The 27,538-nt window shown below is 32.8% G+C and overlaps 1 protein-coding gene and 1 long non-coding RNA gene across 7 annotated transcripts in view; one reads left to right on the top strand and one right to left on the bottom strand.

Moving 5' to 3' along the window:
- The window catches only part of LOC121125037 (uncharacterized), an 81,066-nt gene that overhangs the window by 35,747 nt on the left and 17,781 nt on the right, over window positions 1-27,538 (top strand). The window lies entirely within an intron of this gene.
- Window positions 3,036-8,791, bottom strand: LOC121125034 (uncharacterized). Of its 6 annotated transcripts, none has more exons than XM_071891321.1 (3): window positions 8,367-8,790; window positions 8,163-8,306; window positions 3,036-4,925 (listed from the first exon to the last, which is right to left on the bottom strand). In XM_071891321.1, the coding sequence occupies exons 1-3, from the start codon at window positions 8,470-8,472 to the stop codon at window positions 4,888-4,890; spliced, it is 288 nt and encodes a 95-aa protein (XP_071747422.1). In that variant the 5' UTR covers window positions 8,473-8,790; the 3' UTR covers window positions 3,036-4,887. The 6 variants fall into 6 exon arrangements, with proteins under 6 accessions (XP_071747422.1, XP_071747423.1, XP_071747419.1 ...); XM_071891322.1 differs by having other exon boundaries at window positions 8,373-8,789; XM_071891318.1 differs by having other exon boundaries at window positions 3,036-4,927; window positions 8,176-8,306; window positions 8,367-8,787.

Genomic DNA, 27,538 nt, shown 5'->3' with positions numbered 1-27,538 from the left:
CTTTCTCTCCTCTAAAACATTATTCAAATTATTAGGGTTACCCTGTTGATTTTTGGGTTCTTTAACATGCCCATTCCACACTGGATTTTCATCTTTGCTTATAATACTTATATGTTCTTCTTCGAGAAGTACCGGGTGGTCCAGACAAATTTGAACACTTACTAATTCAATAATCAATTAAGGTTGTGTGACTGAAATCAAATCATGTTTCGATGTATTAAAGCATTAACGATTAGTTACAAAACAGAACACATTTGAGCTCTCTAGCTTAGGTACAAGTCAAGAAAATGATACTTGAACGTGATTGACGAATTTCTACTTGCTAACTCCAAGTAGTTGAGCGTCTCCAGGACCAGTTTCTACGCCTTCGGGAAGTCGAAAACGTTGTAGGGAAAGAAGGGCTCTTCAAAAAGGCAAATCTAGAACTGGAGAAGTTAAATAAAACAGTTCAGGCGAATCCCCTCAAGTACATGAGGGCCCACGGAGGATATCTTGGGGGCTCACACCCGACTGTCCAGGGAGCTATCAAAAAAGTCGGTGGAAAGAGCTTGTGAGGTGGATATGCCTCTTTTGACACCAGCAATGAAAGGAACCCCATTTTCTCCGATGCAAGACTCTTGTGAGTTCTTTTGAACTCTTTTTGACATTTTTATGCCCCCCCCCTAAAGCCCTGATGGTAACCAACCCCTTGACTACATTTTCTTCCCAAAGCAGAATTTACCCTGTAGATACATTTACTTAAAAGAGTTAAAGTCATAAAGACTACGTTGTTAGTGATATTTAACGCTCCAAGCGGACAAAAAAGTAATCTTACGCCCACTACCTTGTACAATTATTGATCACGTGTTCTTTTTTCACTATTTGGTTAATAGTTTTGATGATAAAAATTTGGTCAATAAAAAGACTCTTCCAATTACCAACTATAAAAAATCGCACATCCCTTTATGTCATATTTTATACAACTTTATGAGTTACATTTATTCTCAATCTAAAGATCAATTAATGGATTTGATTAAAACACCCATTATGGGGTGCTGCTAATTGTTGGTAATAAGACAATATCATAATTGGGATTTTTTTTCTTTTTTACTATCACAGATGTGTGTACATTTCTATATAAATTATTAATAAATGCTATCAATATTATTATTAATTAAACCGATTTGTAATACAGAAACAAAAAAATAACAATAATAAATTGATTTGTTGCTCTCATTATATTGTGATCATATTTCTGGATAAATACATAACATGACATTTTGTTATAAGTATAAGAAATAACATATAAATTGCCGCAAAAACCATCACCAAGTAAGGAGGTCACTGCTCTATTTCTTATTTTTTTTGCTCGTCGTTAAAAATTCAACTACTACATTGGCATTTCTCTTTTTTATAACTCTAAATCAATCAATTAGCAATATACATGTACCGGGTGTACCACAAGTCCCTGCGAAACAAAAAATATTCATACAAAAACAAGTATTGGGACAAAGCTATGAATTTATTAAAAAAAAAAAAAGAAATTATCACAAAAATTTTATTTTCAATTCATCATTTTTTCAAAAATTCCTCCCTTGGCAACAATATAACCCTCAATACGGGACTTAAACTTGTCAGACGTGTATTTTACAGTAACCTTGGGCATGCTGTTCCACTCTTTGGCCACAGAGGCCTCTAGGGTATCAACATTGGTGTGGCAAGCTACACAGACGTTGGACTCTAATACACTCCACATAAAGTAATATCCATGGAATTCATGTTTGGTGAATCAATTTGTTCAGAATGTTCTTGCATTTCTCAAATCTTTTCTAGCGTTGTTGACAAGTCATTCCTTGAACTTTTGTATGCGATATTGATTTTAAACCTAGGTCATGCCTGACACAGCTGACACGTGGCTTTTTTATCAGTGTTTAACTCCCTGTTAATCTGAAGTTACTACAGAAAGCAACTTCAATTTTGGTCTCTTCGATTCTGTGCGTACTGAACGTGGCTTCCCATTCTGAAAACGATTGGGAAAGTTCTTGGTGGCATTGTAATTAGTCTTGACTTTGTACACCAGGCTTGTGGAAATGTGTCCTGGAGAAGCCCATCTGCTTGAAGTGCGGGAATGGAAATTTGTCGATCCCGTTCAAGTGTAATTTTCTCGATTTGTACGTGAGCTAGAGAGCTCACATATCCTTTGTTTTGTAATAAATTGTTTATGCTTATATACATCCAAATATAAGTTATTTTTAATCTCTCAATCTTAATTCATTATTGAATTAGTAAATGTTCAGATTTCAATTGCCCACCTGGTAATTCTCGTAAATATATTTGTACAGCTCATAAATCCGAGTAGAGGAGAAAATTGGTTCATAGATTCATACAAAAAAAGAAAAAAATCATTTCACGGTCAGAGATCGTGGTCTGGACCAAAATATTGGTCTTTCCCATTGATCATCATGTAGTCGAGTAGATAATACTCTCTATTGAAAAGACATGGAAAACCGCCCCAGGGGGAAAAAGAAAGAAGGATAGGCACTTAACTACAAATGACGATATTTAAGATTATGTTTGGACCCTCACAGAGATGATAAAAAACCATGTCATCCCTCTAATCTGATTCCTCATGGTTTCTACCTTAATAAATATAACTATCATAAGGAAAAACTTGGATATAAAATCCTTCCATGGTTTAAGAACATTATCCTATGTGGAAATTACGTCCTGTAGTAGGAAAGGACCTTCATATTACTATAAGTCTATCTAGTAGTTGATTGATTTGAATTTACCTTTTTGGAACAAAAAAAAATGGTCTCACTACAATCCAGGCGGAACCCGCTGGATTATGATATTTGACTGCAAACCCTTTAGATGACGTGACTAGAATATCAACGTCAATAGGGAGTACATCATAATGTGTGGACTGCCTTCAGACTGGTATTAGAGGTTGTTATCGAGGCTAAAAGAGTTGAATTTAAAAATTAGTGTACAATGTTTCTGCTTTCATTTAAAAAAAAATATTCAATATGGGTCGATAAATTGAGAGGTTAGTAGACGTTATAAAATAAAGTTGTAATTGTATAAGACTTTTTCGCAACACCCGATATAAAACATCATTTTATTAGGAAGACAAATCATTTCTTTAGTTGCATTTTGCACATAATATACAGAGTAGGAATAAACGTTGTATACAGAGTTAACACTAAATTTAATACAAGACAAAATTTCTTTATTTAGTCAACTAGATTTAGAGGGGTTTTCATTCTCCTTGGTAGTTCTTTTTGCATATTATTATAAAATCTAAGAAAGAGAAAGGGAGTGCAATTTTTTTTACAAAAAGCTTGTATAAAAAAATAATAGAAAATCTATTTCAGCCACCAATAGCGAAAAAAAAAAATATTACATAATATTTTTAATCATTATTTTCAAATTCAATTTTTTGTCTGTGAATACTAAAAAAAGTTAAGGAGATATTCAAATCTCAACAATATGTATGTATGTATGTATGTATATAGGAATGCTTGGAAAAAATATTTGGGTGACCTTGTATAAGAATTTATACTGAATTGAAATAAACATATCTGATTTGATAATAATATTATCCTTTGTTACAACATGTCTATAAAGAAACAGTTAAGGGGCATTCATAAAACATGGGGTCATCTAAGTAAGAAGCAAGGGGAACTTAGACCACGTAGATTTGAAAAATGTATCAAAATGGCATAAAAGACGTCACAGGGAACGTGGGACAAAATTGGGAAGAAATAGAGAAAGGATTGACCTTTTGTAAAAAAAAAAAGTCATTTTAAAAATAAAAGGAAATGGTATCCGTTAATTTTGTCGCAAACTTTTTGCATTTGGTAATTTTTCCTATAGTAGATTGTGAAAAATTTGCCGCCTTTTTATGTTTTTATATTATAGGATTGATTAGAAGAAGAAGGAACATAACGAGAAAATAAAGTGGGAAGATGTTTTTATAAGGATGAAGGAGTCACAGATTCTGTGATCATGAGTCTATTTCGATGTTTCCCATTCATAGTAGTTATCTCACTTGAGGCTTGTAAGAAATGAAAGAAACTCCATCGATAGAAAGAAAGAAAGAAATAGTTCAACACTAATGTTAAAGTCCGAACCTATAATATAAAAATCCACTGAATTATACACTTTGGCTGAAAAGCCTGCAGACGACGTCACACCCCAATAATGAGTCATGAAGAGCGAGTTTAAAACTATGACAGAGGTTACAATGCAACTACGTATCTTTGACATCGGGAAGAGCAATAGCTAATTATAGCTCAATTATATTATTCGTTCATCAACAAAAAAGTTCATTTCGTGTGATTAGTGCCTTCAAGTGCCATTTTGTGGTCGTTATTGACCCAAAAGGAGGATATGGCGGCAATATGTTGACTGTAAAATTTCCTCGAATTGGAATAAATATGTTTTTTTAAAGTCATACATTGAAATCTGGAACAATTCTTCAAAAGAACACTAAAAAAGGTGAAAAGCCCATATTTTGTTAAATTTAAAATAAATTTGCGTTTTTAGGAGGGATTAATAACAAAAACACGTGGTGATTCTAGGGAGGGGTGAAGTACAAAACATCTTAGGTTTACATGGGGTGGGGGGGGGGTGTTACAATTATGTGAAAAATGTACGATGTGACATATGAATGACCCCTTACACTACTAAATAAAACATTGATCCAAAATGACAAAAAAACAACAACTGAAGCAACGATGAAGTTGATCCTCTTTGCTCTGTGTCAGTTGATATTGAATACTCCCATTGCTGCTAGAATGATGAGAACGAGGGTGAGGATGATGATGAAGGCCAAAAAGGAGAGATAGGCTAGATTTTTGTATTTGGCTATACTTCTTATTCGATCTCGAGCCTTTTGAAGATTCATTGCACGCTTGAATTCAATCGCTGTCTTCTCAATTCTAAATTGATTATTAGGAAGATAAAAGAAGAAAAAAAAAACATTCTCAAACAATTTGCATAAAAAGTTCTTAACGAAAAAAAAAGATATTTCATTTTCTAAAATTTTACCAGGTACAGAGAAGTGAATATCTTTATGAATTTCTTAGCATAGAAAGCTGTCTGACGTGTCCATAAATTGTGTCATTGTTGTGATCAATACTAAATTTATTTCAATACAAAAAAAAAGTTTTTTATCTTTTTGCATCGGCATAGTTTATTTGAGGGGTGGAAGATTGTCATATAACACTATTATGAAATTCAAAGTGATTTAAAATGGACAAATTTTTTGGATATTTGCAGCGTAAGTCATTATCTACATTGAATAAAACTTTATATAATACAAAATATATTTACATTAGACTCGAACAAAATATATGATCGAAATAACAAAATAATGTGAAAACGTCATTTTTGGATTATTTATATTTAAAATATGAATTTTTACTGTTATAACTTTCTATTTGGTTTTATTGCCACAAAGCAATTCACTTAAATATTTAGTAAAAGTACACGGAGAAGTATATTTTATTTGTTGACCAATTATTCAAATTCCAAATTGAATTCAAACATCAATTAAAACCAAACAAAAGAATTATTTTAGAAAATGTAATCCGATTATTATTTTTACGATTTAATGTGTTAAACGTTAAAAGCATTTTATTGTATGAATAGTTATTTTTAAAATAATGATTATTGATATGTTTGAGCTTTATTTTTAAGCTAATTTGAAATTTTAATAATCGCTTTACAAATGAACGACTACTTTTGCATCGTACTACATATATTAAACATTTTTGGTTAATTACTATGTAGAAGTCCAACTAAATGAAAATTTCTTTTTGAAGGATATTTGGACATACAATGGTGGTCCTTTTATGATCTTATTATAAGGAGGTACTGTGTAAAACAGACTACATTAGATGTTTACTTTTTTAGATGCTGCAAGTTGTATAAAAGTCAGCCTTAAGCTGTTTACGTGAAGCTATTACATTCTAAATTACATATTTATTTATTTTCAACATTACTATTTGACATTTTTGAAAAGGAAGTTGAATTTCTTACATAATATATCATACTGTCTACTGCGTAATGTTCATCATTTAACACGTTATGGATGTGATTTAAAAAAAGAAACATTACCGTTTTATACTCCTTGTGAGCTCTATAAAATGCTCTGATCATTTATTGATTGAAGGTGCGGGATTGAGTGAACATGGTTCATGCATATAATAAATACTAAATACCTGTGAACAAATGCTCCATCGCGCCCAGGCCAAATGGAGTAGAATAACTGAGAAAATACTACAATGCCCTAACATACGTTCATAAAGCGATTTGTCATATTTTTATGAACAAAACGCGTATTTATTAGATTCAAAATGTCGAATGTATACATATACTTAAAAAAGAGACTGTTTATAGGTTTGATATAGGAATTAAATGATTCCATAAAAACGGTGATTTTTTTCCTTTATAGGGTATTGAGTATCCTTGAATATTACTTAATAAATAACTATGCAACCTCCGTAAATTCTAGACGAATTCTGCCAATTCAGCATGTGGAAAAATGACAAATGGACTTTTTTGTGATATAATAAATATCTACATCTTACCACTTTGTTTTAAAGCTTTAATTATTATTTCGTTTGCCTCTTCTTTCCTCAGAGTACTCTATAGTCAAAGTGATCACCGTAAATATATACATACATGAGAGAGAGCTCTTTGTGTCTATGTCTGTAGTTGGTTGCTTTTTCAGAATTGAACAACTTCTACAAAAGCCTATATTTAACCAAATATAAATAGGTTTACCAATCAAACAATGTAATGTCAAACTGTATTACAATATAGATATAAAATATATATAATCTAAAGTAACTGATTGACTGATCAAATTTGATTTGCAATAACGCACATTATAAATGACCAAAGTCTAATAACCGATTATGTATACAACATATTTAAAAATGTTTAATCAAAAACCCAAACAAATTAAAAAGAAAGAGGATTTCGTGATTAATTAATCTGTTGTGTGATAAACAGAAGGCTCTGAAGTGTATTCTTCAATTAATTATTATAATTATTTTTTTGCAACAAAGAAGCCATGGAAAATGTTTGATAGGGATATCAACAAGTGATCATGGACTACGATCATTGAGTTGATACTTTGCAAATTAATTATGTGTGTATATATTTAGTAAATGCCTAACTATATGAAGGGTTTCTACTTTGAACATATATTAATTGTTCAAATATCATTAGAGATTTATTTGGGATGTGTATGACATTTTTACAGCTCCTTACTTCCCGGGGGAGACTGAAATATCCTTGTAATACCTTGTGGGTATCAACTTCTTCCTCTACTCTCTTTTTAAATTCTAAATGTATCCTATTCTTTCGGTTTTCATTTTGTTTAAAGATGATTCTTTTTTATTCAATATGTTATTAACAATTTTTGAAATCAATTACTATCAAGATTTCAAAGAATATGTTTTATACGTCCTTATTCAGTATAAAACATGTATTTTTACATGATAATCTATTAATTTATCCTTTCTATATATCCTTTATCAGTCTACATTGATCTCACCAACCAGTATTTTAAGTTATGAATTCATGGGTAAGCATTAAACCTGAATTGTATAAAATTATTCACTCACTGATGCTTATAGCATCCCATCTAAAAACTCCTAAATGCATATGAAGTTTTATACTACAAAAATAACCATTTTTATGTTGAGGGAGCTAAACACTCCAAGGAAGTACTCCTGTAAAGATTGAAATGTGAGTAAAGAAGGATTAAAAAAATCTTTGGAAGGGATAAGATCATCACATATTTTAAAGAGGAAATGAAGTATAATAAATCATCTTTTATGCAGAATTAATGGCTTTTATCTTTCAAAGATGTGTGTTATGATGTGTGTCGAATACATCACATATCTTTTTAAAATAGGTGGAAGTATTTGTTATTTATAAATTGAAATATTGATGTAGGAAGATGAAAATGTTATTATTATGTTTATAATTCAGTGTTATGGGTAGGATAAAAATGTCAAAACTATCTGGCTGCTTACACTCAAGGATGAAACTCACTCTTTAAAAGGGGCCCCTTTTAAGAACGTCTCAGTACTATTTACAAGGATTTACAACTAAATAACTCAAATAAAATTCTATGCAAATTGTAAAAGAAGGTGGTTTGCCGAGTATTTCCCTGGCTTCATCCGAGAGTCCATCTTGGCATCCCGAATAAGTACAAACGGCAACAGCTGCAGCTGTTGCAACAGCTGAATGCTTGAAGTGAATATGTGAAGAGTCTAAGCAGGAATGTTCATCGCAGTAGAGTTCTGAAACATTAACGGAAGCATGAGATTCTCTATAGTGATTTCCAAGATGATAATGCCCACCAGCACCTCCGCTTCCGATTTGATCCCGTTCCCGGTTCGAGGATGATGAATTTGCACCTCCTCCCGCATTAGGAGAGGATGAACTTGCCACGTTGGCTGTAAACATGATGATACCGTTTTGTTGATGGAAAGATGTTTGATGCGGACTTTGCTGTGATTGTGGGGTTTTAAAGCCAATTCTTCATATCGAAAAAGCTAAGAATTGGCACTCACTCAGAACTATAAAAGTATATGCACTACTTTGCTCACTCAATAATACAAATCCACTTTTCAAATATCTATAAACTCTTTGAATATACGAACAACAATGGAAATGAACTGAAGGAATATCAATACAAAATTACTTTTTAGGTCTACAACTGGACTTTCTTAGAAGTTAAGACAAGTATAAAATAAATAAAAGCATTTTAATTTGAAAGAAAAAAAAAAAGATAACATAGAGAATATTCTTACTTTGGAGGCCAACATTATTTTCTTTATTCAGCACGCGTACTCGCTTGCTTCGTCAGATTTGGCCTGATTATTCATAACTCATAAGTGTGGATGGAGAAAAAAAGTGCTTTCACTCGGGCCAGGGTGTGATTGAGGGGAGGTAACAGAGTGTATATAGGCTTAAAGTGAATCATTTGATCTTATTTATTGAACCCTTGGATTTCGAGTGAGGAAAAAACGGATTTAAGGATATCAAATATATAATAATGGTGAACAAAGCATCTTATTAGGGTTTGAATTGCATTGTTTTCCAATCATTACCAAATTGCAAACCATAAATAGAATTCGAATTCGGGGTTTTGGATACACTGTATTGCATCAGATGTAATCAAATTGCATTAACGAATAAAAGTCAAAGTGAATGTGTGTGTTCTTTCTCACAAAGGGAGTTGTCAAGTTGTAGTTTAGCAAAGTAGAACTTAACTGCTCTTAGTGAAAAGATGATTGAAGATCACTCTATCTCGTTTTATATGTTGTACAAAACATATCTTTGAGGTATATATACAAATATGTAATTTTGCAACAAAGCAACATAAAAACAGTTACTGAATATGAGGGAACAGAAGACAAAATTACAATAAAGGAAAGGTGCGACTTTTTTTTAGCAAATAACTTAATTTTTATTTTTAAATGTCATTCTATCTATAGATTTCAAGAGAGATTCATGTGTAATTTAGTGATAAGACCGAACTTTTTTAACGGTTCGGTCTTAAGGGATTTCAATACATGTTTTTAGGTTCATGGATATTTCAATCGTCTTGTTGCCCCTTTCCTTAGACTTTCTTTATTAGATATATGCAGGCCTGTAAATGTTTCGCTCTCTTGCCGTTCCGTTCATTTTTTTTTTTTTTTTTTGCGTTCAGTGTTCATCGGTCAGCCATTATTTCTGTTTCGTTCCGCGTTCTAATTATCAGATAGTACCATATACACTATACGACAGCAAATCGTTGTGTCAGGGAGGCCTTATTTGAGCACTAGGTTTCAAGATTTTTTAAACACAATAATGCAGTGAATATTAGCAATTGTGAATAATTATTTGTTGCATATATCCAGGCTTGTGGACGGAACGCAAAATTGAACGGCGTTCCATGGAACATGCTTTCAATGAACGGAACGTATTTTTTTTAACGTTGAAGGCTAAAAATCAGATTTTAGCGTTCCGTTCCAATGGTACTTACAAAAAATTCTTGGAATCTAAGTTTATACATATTTTTAGTTCATGAAATATGATTTAAAGGGACGAGCAATCAAAGACAAACGCTTGGTAGACCTACATTGTGGACAGTGGCACAGTGGGGGGCACTTTTTAAATCGAACATATGAACTTGACCTGTTCAATAATTATAATGATGGAGCCGAGGGTCATCATTTGGCCGTGAATATAAGCAAAAGGACCACTAAAAATAATAAACTCTGCTCTAGTGTGTTGCAAGGACCGCAGTATAGTCCTGCTGAAACACATAGTTTTCCTCTGGGTAGTTGGACTTCACCCACGTTAAGACCACCTTCATAATGAGGTCCTGGTACTCAGGTACTGGGTTTTCAGGCCTTTTGGGAACCAAAACGGGGGATCCCCTTCCCGTCTGATGCAACAAGTCCCAGTGTCATTTTGAAAGATGGGAACTTAGTCTGGTTGACCGGCAGAACCTCATCGTCCGCGTAGACGAGGTAGCAGTTGTTCTTGGAGTTGATAGAATAGTCCACGTACCAGTTTTTATTTTCTTTTTGCTCAAATGAGGCCTCCCTGACACTATCGAAGTGGAAATCGCGATTTGCTGTCGTACAGTACGTATGGTTGTACCTTATGATTGGAATGCGGAACGGAACAGAAATAATGTCTAACCGATGAACACTGAACGAAAAAAAGTTGAACAGAACGGCAACATTTCGGAACCCTTAGAGGCCTGCATATACTTAATAAAGACACTCAAAAGAAAGATGCAACAAGACGGTTGAAATATCCACAATTTTAAAACCCACACGTCGTCATCAACGATTCAGTTATAGAATCTGTCCAGACCGAATAATATACGAGACTGATTCAGATCGATTTTTTGTGAGAGCAATCTTGTACAAAATTATCTTTGAGACCAACAGAATCAGTTAGGTCCAATAAAAATATTAACGGTCACAGACCGGTCTAGAATTTTCAGACTGAAACTCAACACTAATTCACCTATTTTGTAAGTACATTAGACTGTTCCGATTTCAGGATTTTTTTTTTTCTCGTTATAAAAACAAATTTTCTGCTGAAGACAATAGAAAAATTGAATTTCACAAAGTTTGAAACCTCTCCAACCCATTTTGAGTGTGGTATAGATCATTTTAATTCGGATAAAAAGTGACCTTTAGATAGAAATTGAACATCGTCTCTGATGAGAGGAGGATCCACTGTCGATCCAATTATCAATTAGCAGAATATATTTCCTTTTATAACATCAGGAAAGTATCTGTCACCAAGTGATGATGTTAAGAGTTTTGGCATCAACTGGGAACAAGATACTGCCAGTGTGGTTCACGAAGGAATAGATGTGTATTGGTGCGGACTACTAGGAGATTTTGAAGACAAGGTCAAGCCCTAAGGGGTTTTCATACTTCTTCCAACAAGATGGGCGCTTGCCCGAATAAGGTACTGCCCTGTTTGACCTAGAACATGTCCCGTTGGGCAATTAAAATTAGGCCCCCAAAGAGTCCAGACCTTAACACTCTGGATTACAACATCTGGTGGTCTGTGGACCATGGTACAAGAGGCATAAAAATAACACATTTCCACCAAAAACATCCCAATTTCTTAATATTAAAATGGCCTGTATCGAATCTCAAACTTAACTGAATTCCGTTTATCACTATACCCAGTAGAAAAGGTCTATCTGCATGAAAAAAAAGGATAGTAACCCCAAAACAAAACAGTTTAAAGTGGATACATGAAGTAGTTTTCTGTAGTAATGCTCAAGGTATATGTTGTTGATCTTACTCACATAATACTGATGACATGGAGTTCTAGGGAGGAAGACAGTCTGTTTTTATTGCCTCTATGAGAATTCCCCCTTGGAGGGTTTTAGTACCTGTAGTATTAGTATATTTGTTATTTTTATTATAAGTAGTAATTCTAATAAAAAGTAAGGGATTTGAAAAAAAGAAAGACTTGTATTTTGCAAAATAAAAACACACTACGTAGAAATCTTAGAGAAAATATGAATGTAAATTCGAATTGATTTACAAGTCTTTATACTCTTTTAGTAGTTTTTTCAATATTTTATTCTGATTACATAGCATTATTATTATTATTATGTAATTAAAAAGAAAAATACAATTCCACAGAATTGCTTGTGATTTGAGTGCACATATGTGGTGTGTTAACATAAAAACAATCTTGAACCAAAAAAACAACAGAAGAATTTATTTGTTTACTTAATATATATAAGGTGGTGATTTATAACCGGAAAATTTAATGGAGGAAAAAAAATAATTCAATCACTCAAACCAACCACTTCCAGCTTCAAACATTCAGGGCCTCTTATCTGGCCCTGAAGCTGGTACAGACCTTGATGAGGAACTCATTGTACATGTTAATTACTGCCTCTAGAATGAAAGCTCTCAAGGAGTCAACAGTTTTATGAGCCTGTTAAATGGACTAATCCTCCATAACGCCGCACACATAGCAGTCAACGAGGTAAGAGACTACATTTCATTTGCCCAAAACATGTCTAAATGGTCTAAACATCAATTTTGGGCAAAATTGGAAGTGTGGACCGGAGCAACAGGTACATTCGTTGCTTGTACCCGTCCTTTAGAACATCCAGATAGGCTGAATTAATTATGCTTTGCCCATTGGAAAAGAATTGAGTGTTCATGTCATCATCCTCACCAGAAAAAAAAGAAGAAGAAGATTACGGGGAGCGAGGTTAGAAACTTGGCCCATACAAGGATTGGGACATTTCAGGGTTGTGTGCACTCTACCTGTTGATCTTGGTACTCACACAAAAGTTCTTATCACCGTAGAATAACCAAATCCTGCAAGCTGCTTTATTCTTCAGAGGGAGTAGGAACTTCAAACTTAACTCAATTCTCATGACCATCATAGCCTCCGACAGCATATACCTGACCTTCATGACGTAGTTCTTGTACCTTAGATCACAATGTATGGTGGTTTTAATGTTGTGCAGGTCCACATTTTCCCTGTCAGCCAGGTTCATCATGGAAATGCTGAGATCATCGTCAATTAAGGAAGTTTGGAGTGTGTTTTTTTGCTTTTAGAACGATCATGAGTCTTCCTTACAGTTGTTCCCTACCCATCAAATTATTTTACAACACCGATAACAGTTGGTTTGGGCAGTTTTGTTACTTCACTTATCTTCTTTGGCGTGCGCCCAGAACGGAGGCACACAATAATACTACCTGGTGTTTATATTTGGAGTACATCTCAAAGAGTTTTTTCTTATATAGTTTTATCAGCGAAATCTGATGAGTACACTTTAAGGACATAGATTTCAGGGTTGCCAAGATATAAGATCTAAAATTGTTCTGGATTTAAAATCCCGATCCTTTAAATATAGCCCAATATTTCATAGATATATTTGTGTTAATTATAGTCTGATTACTCAAGCTTGTGGGATGAGTTAAGATATGAAAGAGTTTTATCTACGGTTTAAAACCTTTATTTGATGTAAGACACTTATATACCCACTTTATGGCCCCTTTTAAATTCAAATTATCAAATCCAATTTGGGTACTTGCAGTGCAATTTTTCCGTTGCATTCAAAGGGGCCATAGAAATTACTTGTTGATCTCAATTGAACTTTATTCGTCGAGGATTACATATATAATCCAGACACAACTTTTGATATATATCCTTTTAGCTTCCTTTTGTATTGACGGACAACCTACATATATGACTTGATTCATTGAGTAAAACCTCAAGTATCTTCTATACCCAATAATAGTTTGCCACAGGTTCGTATCCCTGACATCAAAAATGCACCATGCATTCTAAGTACAATTTTCGAATATGTGGATAAAATAACGGAAATAGTCGAACGGGACCGTCATGTTAGCACTGTTTTTATTTCCATGGAGATAAACTTTATTTAAAAAAATTAAAATCTGTGTTTGCAAGTTTAAATAATGTGTTAGAATTTGATATGAACTATTTTTTTATTTTTTTTCAAAAATTAGATAATTTTTAAATAAGAGCTAAAATTAACACTTGGGTATAATTATTCATAGAAAAGAAAATGCAATTGACCATACAATACAAAGAATGTGGATAACTAAGGCGTTGAATAACTTTGTGCTATAATTTAAATAATAATTTTGAGGAATGCCAGGTATATTTACATTTTTGTTATAAACATAAAAAGCTTTAATTCGATATTAAACTTGACCAGGCTTAAGGGGAAAAAAATAATAAAAGTAAGGGATTTTTATGGAACGACGCCGCTCAATAGACAACGCACTCGGGATAAATTATTCTCTTGAACACAATATGCGTAAGTTTGCGCCCCGGCCGTTCCTAGAGAAGAATAAATACTTTACGTATATCAACTTCAATGAAGATTCCTACGTCAGAATGAGTAAATGTACTACTATAATGTTTACTCATAGCTAATCAGTGCAACTTCATTAATAAAACCGATAAAAGGAACATTAAGAACAAAAAAGTGAAGGATTTTGATGTTATGGTTAGGTAGTGATGTGTCAGTCCTTGCACCTAACTGTACATAAATGATAGATTTGAGTATTAAAAAAAATGTCTTAAAAAGAAACACCTTACAATTTTGAAATACCATATGATCAAATCTGTTCTAAATGGCGTATTCCTGCATATTTAATAACCACCTCTTCACAGAACTGTATGACTAGTATTGTAAATCCCAAGCATTTTTTAGTGTGCGAGTGTTGATGTTGTTGGTAACTTGAACATTATTCATACACCTGTTTTTTATTTTTTCATCCTGGAGCAGAGAACATTGAAGTATAACACGACTCTTAAGACGAGATCCCATGAAAAGTGATCACTCGGTGGATCTCATCTCCTTTTATGGAAAGATCGTTCATCGTGCAGGTACCTCTTTATATCAAGGTCCGTGAAAGTGACTTCTCAACTCGTTAATAATTGTCTCTATACACAAATTCCTTCAGATCTTCCACGGAATCAACATATACTTCCACATATAAGAACTAAGGAGTTTCATAAAACGACAGAATAATCTAATGATATACCCTATGAGGAGTAGGGAGAGTTCTCATCCTTCACCAACAGCTCCTTCTTTGAAATTATTGGATGTCAACTCTGCTTCGTCTCCTACTCTAGGAAAACTATTCCATTTATAAGATTCCTTCACTCATCTCTATCATATTTATATCAATTCCATTTATAAGTTGGATTTCATGAAATGCGGTGTTCGGATTATTATATAATCTAGACTCTTGAAGCTCAGTCCTGATTGCTTTATTACTACTCAGTCACTTGACATTGTAAAATAAGTGGAACATGATTCCAGACTGGTAAAGAGAATGTGCTTCTCCTTTCTCGATATTTTGGTCTACAAAGCATATTCTATTCTTCTAATACCTATAAATAGTTATTCGGAGCTGTTAAGAGATTATGTGTTTTACAAAATATATAACAAACCTCTTAACTTCTGTAGATTTATGTTGAAATATCTGAGCGTCATTGAAATTCTCAAACTTATTGAGTGGAGAATCCTTCTCTAAACACCCAAATTGTTTGTTGGAATATTTTATCGCAAAGATCTAGGATTTCAACACAATTAAATAAAATTATTGATTTTTTTTCATACTAGATAATTATAAATAATTTTACTGAAAAAAATAGTCAAAATGTAACAAAATAATTATGATACGATTGTTTAAATATTGATTGAAAAAATAGAAGTATATCAATCATATTCTTCAAAATTTACTTTCTCTATTTATGAATTCTGTTTTATTTTATTTTTTATCTTATTGATTCCTTCGGTTGTGTTTTGGACATGCAAATGCTATTTTGTTATTGTGATTGTTGTCAGGCGAGTAGAAATGTCAAAATCCTTCCTATTATTAGTTTTTGAACTATTATTGGTCTGTATTATTAACTATTGATAGCAATATGAAAGTAAAAAATCCTTAGAAAATTTGATTTATCGAGTCTTATTCAAATATTTTACTAAAATATATCTCTCTTTCTGGAGAGATAAGTAAAAATCACAAGGCAACAGAGGCTTATTCAATGCATCATCTTCAGTTCTGTTAGTAAGATAAGCTCTATATCAACATAAATGACAAATTCAGATCTAGTTGTAAGTTTATTTGTTCACATGAGCGTTTCATTTTAAGAAAAAATAATATCCACTTATTTTTAATAAAAATTGATTTCTTCACTATAATGATTGTTTTTTTATTATAGAACTTCACCAAATATTAAGAAAATGGTGTATATACCCTATCTAAAGAAAATGGAAAACATTTCACACATGATTAGATGCAGCTGTTCAAAGTTACAACTACAAAGCAACTAATAGTAATAGTTGTCTACTGTATTATATTCATAGACGTTGATAGATATTTACATATTACATTAGAGGCTATACATAGTATGAAAATAAAATGTAATTCCCCCTTTATATAGTACTAGGCCCAGTTTGCGAGTAGCAAATGTTACATTTTGAGTTAAATTCCTTGTAATCTTAGAGCCAGAGTTTTTCACATATTCGTTACGTCATTAAAATGTGCTTGCTTACTTCTATCAAATTATAAAATTCGTGAGCGTCACACCTTTATTATCCACCATCTTGCTGAACATCAACATAATACCCCTTACAATTTGAAGAATGTTTTGGAGGAAAGCAGCTTAGCTTTCATGACGTTACATTAGATCAGCTACAATCAGTTGTGACATGGAAAGAGGGGGAGAAGGAAATCAACCAGTATATAGATAAGAATTCCTCTGAGTCCAACAAGGACTTACAATTATAATCCTGCAGAAAATCCTCTGGGTGACTCTCTGTCCTTAATGAGCAACTGCAAATGTTCAATCCGATTTCGTATAATTCAATGATTGCTTATATGATGAAGAGAAAACAATTATTTTCTCAGATATTGAATAATAATGATAGCAGGTAATGAAAAAAAAAATCCTTCTTGAGGTTGCAAACTCTAAAAAAACAAAGGGTGGGCTAAAAAATGCAACCGATGAGTACCACGGGCTATTAGGGTATGTTTCTATTGGAATCGGAGTAGAATTGAGGATTGACAACGGGGTCATTCCCGCCTTTATCATCTCATAACAACTAAGCATTTTCCTCTCATACATTCATATAATTGTGAGGGTGACCGCTAATGTTGGAGGATTTTTTACATATCGAAAATGCTTATGACTAGCAACCTTTTGACTATATTTTGCCCATACATATAACCTAGTTAATATGTGATGTCATTAAACTAAATACACATGAATATATTACTACTCCATAAAAGTAGTAGTGATTGATTGATCCTTGCCTAATCAATATATGAACTAACAAATTGCAATGGATAATTAAGTATTATTTTACATTATACGAGTACATAGTAAATACTTGAGCGACCTTGTTTTATGAATACAGTCAAAGAATGCTTCAAACTTTCAAATTAATTTGTAAATTTAGTGCATTTGCACACTTTTGAGAATCATAGATTCATTTTATCTCAGTACAATAGGGTGGAGCTTATTTCGAAGAGTTTAGGCTCTCAAAATTTCATACTGGTATAAAAATATCCTATTATGGACATTTTAAGCTCTATTGAAAAACGCACGTAGGGGAAATTCCTTATCTTCTAACTATTTCTGCTCACGCAAACAGTTGCAACAATTAACAAGCCGTTTCCAAGTACAATTTGGAGATAACTTAAACCTTTAAATAAGTTAGAACAATAGCAGATATTTGTTGGTACGTAGGGTTAAATTTTGGTGAGCCTAATTGAAGTAAGTTTCCAGTAAGTGAGCCAAAAGCAAAGAGTGTTTTCGTATAAACAAATTGATATAAATATTTAGCTATATTTAATAGTCAATATGTTCTGTTTCCCAAGCAATAACAGCTTTGACAGACAGGCGTACAGATTAGCAGCTCTTGACGATGAAAGCAAGATCCTTGGCGTAGCATTCTGTCATTTTGGGATCTCGGAGCGAATTCAATGTTAGATGAGAGGTTTTTGGCAACATTTTTATCCAAGACACCCCAAATTGCAAAGTACAGAGGTTTGAGGTCAGAGCTGGATCAGGGCTCATGGAGTATAAAGAACTTCTTGATGTTGTAGGTATTACGGATGGAGCTGTGAATGGTCTTTTGTGCCTTCTCGGTAGTAACAGAGGCGTAGAGGAGACTGCACACGCATTATCCTTTTAGTTGTTCCCACGACATTTTTACACTTAGAGACCTGCCATAAAAACAAAACTGGTTTATTTTTGTTTCAGCTTTCGTTTAGTTCTGTAATTATACTTCATGATTATTTTTTATACTACTTCTCCGAGGATGCCGCTCCATGCGACCACCTAACTCGCTTATAAAAATTGGAACTGACCAGCATTTACGGCTTCCCGATCAACGATAGCATTACATAGTAACTATATGTTTCCAGAAAATAGGTTGAGAAAGAACTTGATCTCAACCGAGTAGCCGCGTCAGAATCAGAACCGTCGCTAAAATTAAGATGATTATTAATTAAGAACTGAATACTGTAAGAGCAAATGAATCAGAACCACAATTTAAGGACCTGGTACGTCTTAAGTATAATATAATTTTTTTTTTAAATGTAAAATTTCAAACCTTTAGGGCGGTGATTGATCTACCTCTAAATACTTTTCAAACCAGTTCAAAATTTCTACATATATCTTTGTAGTAAAAGGAACCTTTTAAGAATCTACATCTTTTACATTTTGGAAACCTTATACATAAAATAAGGTCCACCCTAATGTTAAAATGATTACTTACAACCTTATGTTCTAAATCAATGCAAATATGCAATAATAATATACAAATAAGTTAGAATGAATATTATTCCATTGTTAATTTTAAGGAAACAGAGAATTTGAAGAAACAATAATAATGAAAACTGAATAAAAAAATGTTGGTCAGAATACAATTTGATTTTACAAATCATTCTTTGTGTAAATCGATACAATATTGTAAAAGAGATAATTATGCACTTTCAAATGTGGCAAAATAAGTTAAGTAATCATCATTTTAAGACTAAAAATACTTTATTATGTTCAGCAAGGAAACTTAAATGAAGGAAGCATTCATTTTATAAGGAATACCTCGACTTACGATTAGGGATGAACTGATTAGAAATTTAACCAATTATTACCTATTAATCGCAGTTATTAATCAGTGGATTGTTCATTAATTAGTTTTTTAGTAAATACTAAACATAATTATATACACCCAGTAAAGGACAGTAATACGAACATTGTAAAATCATATACCTAGTACTACCTACTTTGTAAAGTCTCTTATTTGGATACTTTCTATCTATGTTTATAAAAGAAGGTGATGTACCCTGAGGATTTGTTGGGAGTTAATAAGTTTGAGACCTTTTGTACTCGAGGGAGAATAAAGGATCGCCATTGGAATAATTTTTTATTTCTTTCACACCATGTCATGGCTTCTTGTAGCATATCTAATAAAACATCATCTTTCAAGGAAAGGCTCTAAACCAGTTGCAACCAAATTACAAAAAAAAACCTAATTAGAAGCATTTTCCAAATACATATTCATCGGCAGTATCTTACAGATGACCGATTCATCGGTAAAGTGGCTCAATATAGATTAGTTACCGATCCTTCACGATCGATAAAACATTTGACAAACCAACACTTAGTTACACGAACGTTCAGACGCTTTGCCACCGCTCCTGCTTACAGATAGTTCAGTCTTAGTTAGGGCTCCAACTTTATTATGAAAAGTATCAGCAGCGATGCGAATTGGAAGCATTTTGGACATGTTAAAAAAAAGAAAGAAAAACCAATAATCAATCTGCTAATCCTAATAATTTGGCAAATGTTTTTGAGGAGAGCAATTTAGCTGTCGTGAAGTTTCATTAGATCAGCTACAAGGAGCTGTGATGGAGGGGGAGGGGGGAGATGAGAAGGAAATAAACAAGCATATTGACAAGAACTACTCCAATATCAATCCTCAGTTCGATTCTGAGTCCAACAAGGACTTACAATTATAATTCTCCAACAAAACTTTAAGTTTACTCGTCGTCTTTTATGAGCACAGACGAATGCTCAATCCAATTTCGAATATAATTGAATGAAGTAGCAAAGGAAGTTGACTACTCAAGAATTAAATAATAATGACAACAGCTCAGGATAAGAAAACTTACTTCTGAGTTTCCCAACTCCAAAAAAACGGGCGACCTAAAAAATTAAACTAATTTTCATAACTAAGTATCAGTACCGTAGATTAAAAAAATGTGTGTATGGTATTTTGTAAAGTTGATCAAATTCAAAATTATCAAGAATCACGAGAGATTTTTAGGTGTTGGTAATTACCTCCTAAATTTTTGTTTCCTGTGCCATCAAAAACCGTTACTCTCCATCCAATCAAAGTTCCATCGTACCGGAAGTACTTCAAAATGAGGTCAAATTAAAAAAGAAAAAAAATCTTATTATAATTAAGACGTAAAAAAAGTAAAATATTCAATGAGTTTTTTGAATTTGTTTGTAATTTTTTTGTCTGTATTATGTAGTCGGTTTTTGCAACTTAAAACTCAGGAAGTAATTATTGTCGGTATACAAATATAAATAAATAATTATGGATTTTCTATTTATTCAGCAATTTATATAATTAAACTTTTTCAAGAACATGATACAAATGTCCATAAACATACAAAGTTTTTAAATCTTTGAATACTCTGTAAATTAATTGATGAAATCAGACTTTTGAAAGTTTTTATTCAATTTTGATCTGGGGGGTCTTTGTAACAATTAAATTTTAAAGTTTTTGATGGCACACAAAAAAAAAAAAATATAAAGGTCATTACCAATATCTAAATATAATTATTTAATTCCAATATCAAGCCTTACACTGTCCTCTTTTTTATGTATAAGTCTAGATTCGATTATTTAAATCAAATAAATGTGTGTTTTTTCCATACAAAATTAACAAATGACCTTTTGAACTTATGTTAAGTGATTTTCGTAATTTCTCAGATCTGCTACCCCTTTGTAGCGGTTGTGCTTGAGCACTTGCTTACAAGTTTCTAGTATGATATGGGCTTGGTATACATGTATTTGTTTCGAGATAAGAGCACATTCGTGGAACGAATTAACTTCGTAATTAGAAGTACGACTACATTTCTATGTACGTTTCTTATTACTAAATAAATAATATTTATTTATATGAAGAAATGCTTTCTTCAAGAGTCAAAGAAGAAGTAAAGCATATGACACAACAAGATTGTTCATTTTTATTTTACAATTTTTAATTTATTTATTTGATTTTTTGAGTGCGTGTATTGAATTCCCAAGAGATAAAAAAACATACATTATGATGCAGTTATTATTTGAATATTCTTATACTGGGTGGTGCATCAAATTAAATTTCTTTTTCCAAGCGGCAAACGAATAAGTTTTATTTATGTTTCAAAATGTAGTATACATTTTAAACTAAAGTTTTGAAAATCCTTTCAGATAGGTGACGTCCTCCATTGTCATGCAAGCTTTGTTATCTTAACTCTCTATGCTTTTTTCATCATTTTTTTGTTTCTCTTTAAATAACTTTTTATTGGGAAGTTTAGAGGGATAATGGTTTTTACTAAAAAATGCCAAATTTACTTAATAACACCTACAATAATATAATATTATAGTTTGTTTGCCTGCTGGTAAAAAGTATTGGGTATTTATTTCAAAAACAGAGACAGATACAGACTTTATACACAAAATATAAGTTGTTGAGAGTTATGAGTGGCGTAACTAGGCTATATTTCATTCTGATTAGATCAGATTCCTGGGCTCTGGAAGGCAAGTTTGTTTTTTTCGTAAATAATATGATTTTTCTTATAAAACAAGATCTTCCCCGTGTCTCAGTTTTTTTAAGGTATGGGTTGTTGATTCAAAAATGCACAAAAAAAGACTAATTATTGTACTTACAGAAAAAGGTAGAAAGTATATTGAGTACGAATTAAAAAAAGGAAGAAGAGGATTAGCAAGTTAGTCTCATTATTTATCTTCTTTGCGGTTGAAGTAGGAACATATTTATAGATTTTAAATATGATGGGCTTTCCTAAATTAATCCGCTTTGAATTGCCCAATTCTTACAAACTGCACCATTTTAGAGTTTTCCCATGACACCCGATGTGATGACAATTATCTAAGTTCACAAGCATTATTTTGAGAGGAGTTCTTTGCTCTCAATGCATTTGGCGAGTTTCAAACAAAAAAAAAGTATTAAAAAAATCGTTTTTTTGTATATTATAAATTGAAGTAATAAACTGATTTTCATAAAGTTCACGTTCATCACTACTCCAACGCAGCATGATAGCAACTGTCTGGTTCCCAAAGAAAAACTTTGGAATCTTTCTTCTAGAATTAAACACCACATACACGGCTATTACTTTTACAGCCTGATTGTCGTACATTATAAAACATCAAGTCATGTTCTTGCACCCTGTATACTCGTATACACAATATAAGATTGTTTTACACTGTCCCCTTTCTCATCTTCTCAGGTCTCAAGTCATATATTACTTATCTTACGTATTGACAAGAAAATCAAGAATGGAACTAATAAATTGTTAAAAATATATGATTTATGTTCTTTAGAATTGACTACTTCGAGTTCATACGGGTACAATCTCTTTGACATTATGTCATTTTCTTACATTTCTAGAGCTAAGGGGAAGGGGGTTAAAAAAGATTTAACAAATTTACCTGTACAATTCATCATCAAATACTAACATTGCATGGCCTATTGAAATCTGAACACTTAATGATTAATACTCAATGAAGGTTAAGTGATTGAAATTAATTAATATTTCATGCACCCATAAAACCTGCAGTGGAATTTATCCAAACAACGAGGTCTTCAAAGCCAATGTCAGCCAGTACTGGGATGCCATGACAGAGGACTACATACGTAGTGGGCACAAGCCTTCTTCCTCCCCTGGGAACCCATCATTTCTGCTATGGACGACTATATTAATGATTAACAGAGGTCAGAAACACAACTATTTAATGTATCAATTTTTGTTTAAGTGCATGCGTTAATTAATAAATTATATCTTGTTGATGTTTAAAATTCACAGTGTTCAGATTTGAAGGGACCACTCGGTAGAAAGGATTATTAGGCTCTTTACAGCAACTTAAAAAATATATAGAACTCCAATCATCACCCCCATTATGACACAACTAAATGTACCAACAATGTTTAACCCAGTACTTATGATGTCCCTTCATGAATCACTAGAGGGAACTTACGTAGCACAGTTTTGGCACCACTGAAATGCTATACAACTCACGTTTACATAGTAATAAACATAATTGGGTTTAATTTTATTATTCCAAAAATTACCCTGGTAAAAGCGAGTTACTGCGAATTTGTTGGTGACATATAGCATGTCAGGCATGCCATAGCATGTCAGGGTATATCAATAGAACTGTTATTGCTCAATTTGTGTAGCCACACGTTGGTCTATAAGCAGTGATGTAAATTTGATGAATTTTCGAGTTGCCCCATTTTTTGGAATTAGTTATCTGAAGCATGAATTTTCTTTTCTAGAGCAGTTGCCATTATTATTTAATTCCGGAGGAGCGAATATCCTTTCCTAAATAAACTCAATCATACTCAAAACATAATTGAACATTATTGTGTGCTCATAAATACGGATCATAACCCTTAGGATTTTTTGTAGAGTTATATTTGTAAGTCCTTGTTGGACTCGGAGTAGAATTTGGGGATCGACATCGGAGTCATTATTCCCATTGTCCTTGTTTATATCCTTTTCTCCTTCCTCCCTTATGGCAACTGATTGTAGCTGATCTAATGAAACGTCATGTGCATCGTTCTTTTTCTCTTCCAAATCATTCTTCAAATTGTCAGGGTTACCATGTTATTTTTTGGTTTCTTTTTTTTAACATCCCCACCGTACACAAGATTTTCATCAATAGGGAATGTCTAACGACGTCAAATGAATCCAAAAATCCAAAAAGTTGTAAATTATTCAAAAAGTGACCGATAAGAAGCAATGTCCGATTAATTGTAAATAAAACTTCCCATCAAAAGTATCATAAAATCTGGATACAATGACCTGCGTGTACAGAAAGTTCACCGCAGCCTTTTCACCCCTGGAATGTTAACCTCCCTCTTTTCACCCTAGGTTCATGCCAAGACAATTTCATCCCGAGGAAAGTTCATCCCAAGGAAAGTTCATCCTGCAACAATTTCATCCCGTGGAAAATTCATCCCCAACAATACATATATTTGGAATATATCTTAATGAAAAAAGTCAACTTTGATATAGTATTTTATTCTAATTTTAATACAAAGATTTAATCATTCAGTAATATAATCATTCTCCTACTAAAGAAGTTTCTAATTCAAATAAGAACTTAAATTTCTTAAGCCTACTGAATAACTTGATTAACCCTTAACCATCAATTACAACAAATTTGCTCCATAAATAGATTGAATTGAATATTTATATATTACTTATGTAGAGTACAAGGCACTCATTTTACATTCTCTCATAAATATAATTTAGATTATATAAAGATGTGTTAGTTCCTCGAGATGAAATTGTCTTGGAATGAATTTTCTTCGGATGAACTTCTCTTGGGATGAACTTTCCTCACGGTAAACTTGCCTTGCAATGAATTTGTTTTGGGATGAACTCTCCTCGCAATGAACTTATCTTGGGATGAACTAAGAGGGAGGAGGTATACTTCAATTTTTAGTTGACTTCAACTTTTCTTTCCACTTCAAATCGGCGATTTTAAAAATTTAATAATAAAAACACCGAGGAAGCTATTAAAAGAGTACATGTCCTGTACACGAGAGCCGTTAGTCAACCTTATGTAGAGTGCGTTGACAATTTATTTTCTTAATAAAAAATCTCTTTAACAACTTGACATTTCAAGTGTGGAAAAATGTAGCTAATTTGGGGTGGGGGGCGGGGTAATGTACCTTTGTGTGCCTAATATGATCATCTAATAAAAATGTTTGAATAGAAAAATTAAAAATAATATATTATTATATTCAAAAGTAAGTGCGAGCATGTACATAAGTGATACAATGTTGTAGATAGACTGCCTATAGCAGTTATACCGAGTGTCCCATAACTACTTCGCCATTTTTAAAAGTGCTACAGAGTGGGGTCTCAATATTTGAACTAATATTTATTTATGATTTTATCCGTAATTTTGCATTCATAAATTTGATTGAGCAGTCAAAAGACGGCTGAAACAAAAATAAACAAGTTTTGTTTGTTTGAATCCCATGTCTCTTTGTGCAAAAACGTCGGAGCAGCAACAGAAAAGGCAACAGGTGTGCAATCTCCTCCGTGCGTTTGTCAGTGGCGGTAAGGCTCCAAATACCGTTGGCATCTCCAACCGGAATGTATAAAAAACTAAAAAATCAGGAACTCATACAGGCAAGAACAAACAAAACCTCTGCAGTAACAGTATGGCCGACTTCTGGCCTACCTCCAAGTGGCCCTCCTTCAGCCCAGACCTCACCCCCCTTAAGTTCACAGTCTGGGGCGTCTTAGAGAAGAATATCTAGCGCACTCTCATCCAACTTTGGATTCAATCCGAGCTGTCAGGCTGACAGCGTTATTACGCCATGGATACGGCCTTCATCCTCAAAAGCTTCTAATACATTTACCGGGGTGTCAAGGCTGTTATTGCTTGTGAATATGGAGTAATATAGTATTTAAACAATTCACAAAAGGGTTTTGAGCTGTTTTTTTCTTGACTGCAGACAAATCATGTTTTTTTGGACGTAAGTTATGATAACACAGGTATTGAGTCCACCCTCTATACCAGCTGAGATTGAGTAAGTCAATTTTAACAATTATACAGCAGCTGAAAAGTAACAAAAACCCCATAGCTTTATTTGAATACTATTTTGCTCAAATACGATCTTGGGGAAGATAGGAAGAGACAATGTAATAAAAAGTTATGTTCCTTGCGTGGGACACGCTCAAACTAAGTTCAAGTGTAGCAATTACAGTTTTGTTATTGGAAGACGGGAGGACCCCTGATTGAAGTAATTATTGAGGGTCCAGACTCCAAGTTATTACAGCCTTGTATTCAAATCAGACCCAAGTTATTGTCATAGGTTTAGACCAGGTTTATAAATTATTCTTGATAGAAATTTTGTTTCCCCATATTTGTTATTTTTCACAAAAAGCTCTTATAGATACTTTAAATATTATATATATAAAAAAAAGCATTTGTTTTTCCTTTAAAATCGTCTAAAATTTCAAAACTTTAAGGCTTCTACCTCTAAATATTTTCCAAAAAAGTGCAAAGTTAGTCAAAATATAGACAAAATAACAAAAAAATTGAGAGCCTCAGAACTTTGTATTTTGAACATTTAAAAATTTACTCCAATCTAGTAAGGATCAAGGTTAATAGAAATACAAGGTTAGACTATCATGTAATCGGGTATGCTAGAATTTTCAATCTGATGTACATATTTTACCGACTGCTGGGCAAGATGGGTAGATTTTGACAAAACACTCAACCATTCATAGTCTTTGACGTCACTGTTGCTATAATTTTCAATTTAATATATCGTACTGACAGTCGTACAGTAAAAACAGATTTTGACAAAACACAAAACCTCTCCAACACTATTACGTCAATATTCAAAAGCGTGGTGGAAGTCAAACATCAGTCGTACACGTTATGGTATAACCTTGTATTTCTATTAAGGCTGGTAAGGATGTATATTTTTTGTGTTGTCATAAGTGTAAGTCCCTCTTGACATTTTAGTAACTTCTTTCCTGATACAAAGTGAGACTTGTGTTCATTTCCTTACTCTCATAGCTATTCTTGCTAATCCAATACAACGCCACGATATTAAGCTGCTCCCCTTTAACAAAATCAAATTGTCAGTGGTACTATGTCATTTTTTTTTAATACACCGGGAGGGCATATTTTATACAACTCTATTCTTGATAAAGATCATATGTTTAGGTTAGTTTTATGATGATACCCAACAAATTCTTTAATTTAAATATTGTTCAAATGGCCCAAATGAAGATATCTTTGTAATTTTATGGTTGATATGTTAATTTTTAGTTGTTTTTCTTTTTATATACTGCTTACGATTTCCAGCCCGTATAATGTCTTATAGAGACTTCATATACCTATCGGCTATCAGTGTGAGAAAGTTTTTTATTTATCGGTAAAACTGTCAATTTTAAGTGACTCACATTTCACAATGAATTATGTACTACTCCTTTAAGAAGACGAATAAATAAATACCTTTACGCCGTTATGGACCGGTCAATTTCTACAGGTTGATGCATTGTTTTATATAATGTACTATATTCGATAGTTATTGAAATTTTAGTGTTGGGGTTGGGTCTAAAAATTGTAGACTAGTCTAATTTCGTTGTAATTTTTGTTTGATCAAACTAGTTCGATCCTCCAAAGAAATTTGCAGTGGATCGGTCCTACTAAATATTTG

The sequence above is a fragment of the Lepeophtheirus salmonis genome, chromosome 10, assembly GCF_016086655.4.
Source record: "Lepeophtheirus salmonis chromosome 10, UVic_Lsal_1.4, whole genome shotgun sequence".
In the NCBI taxonomy this organism is placed as follows: domain Eukaryota; kingdom Metazoa; phylum Arthropoda; class Copepoda; order Siphonostomatoida; family Caligidae; genus Lepeophtheirus; species Lepeophtheirus salmonis.
This window is presented reverse-complemented; position numbering and strand designations above follow the sequence as displayed.

What these genes read in the sequence shown, in the direction of transcription:
- LOC121125034 (XM_071891317.1), bottom strand. Translation starts at nt 8,472, where the DNA reads ATGTTTACAGCCAACGTGGCAAGTTCATCCTCTCCTAATGCGGGAGGA. An exon ending in ATGGACTCTCGGATGAAGCC is followed by an intron (nt 4,928 to 8,175) that starts AGGGAAATACTC and finishes AATAATCAATTT; the next exon opens with AGAATTGAGAAGACAGCGAT.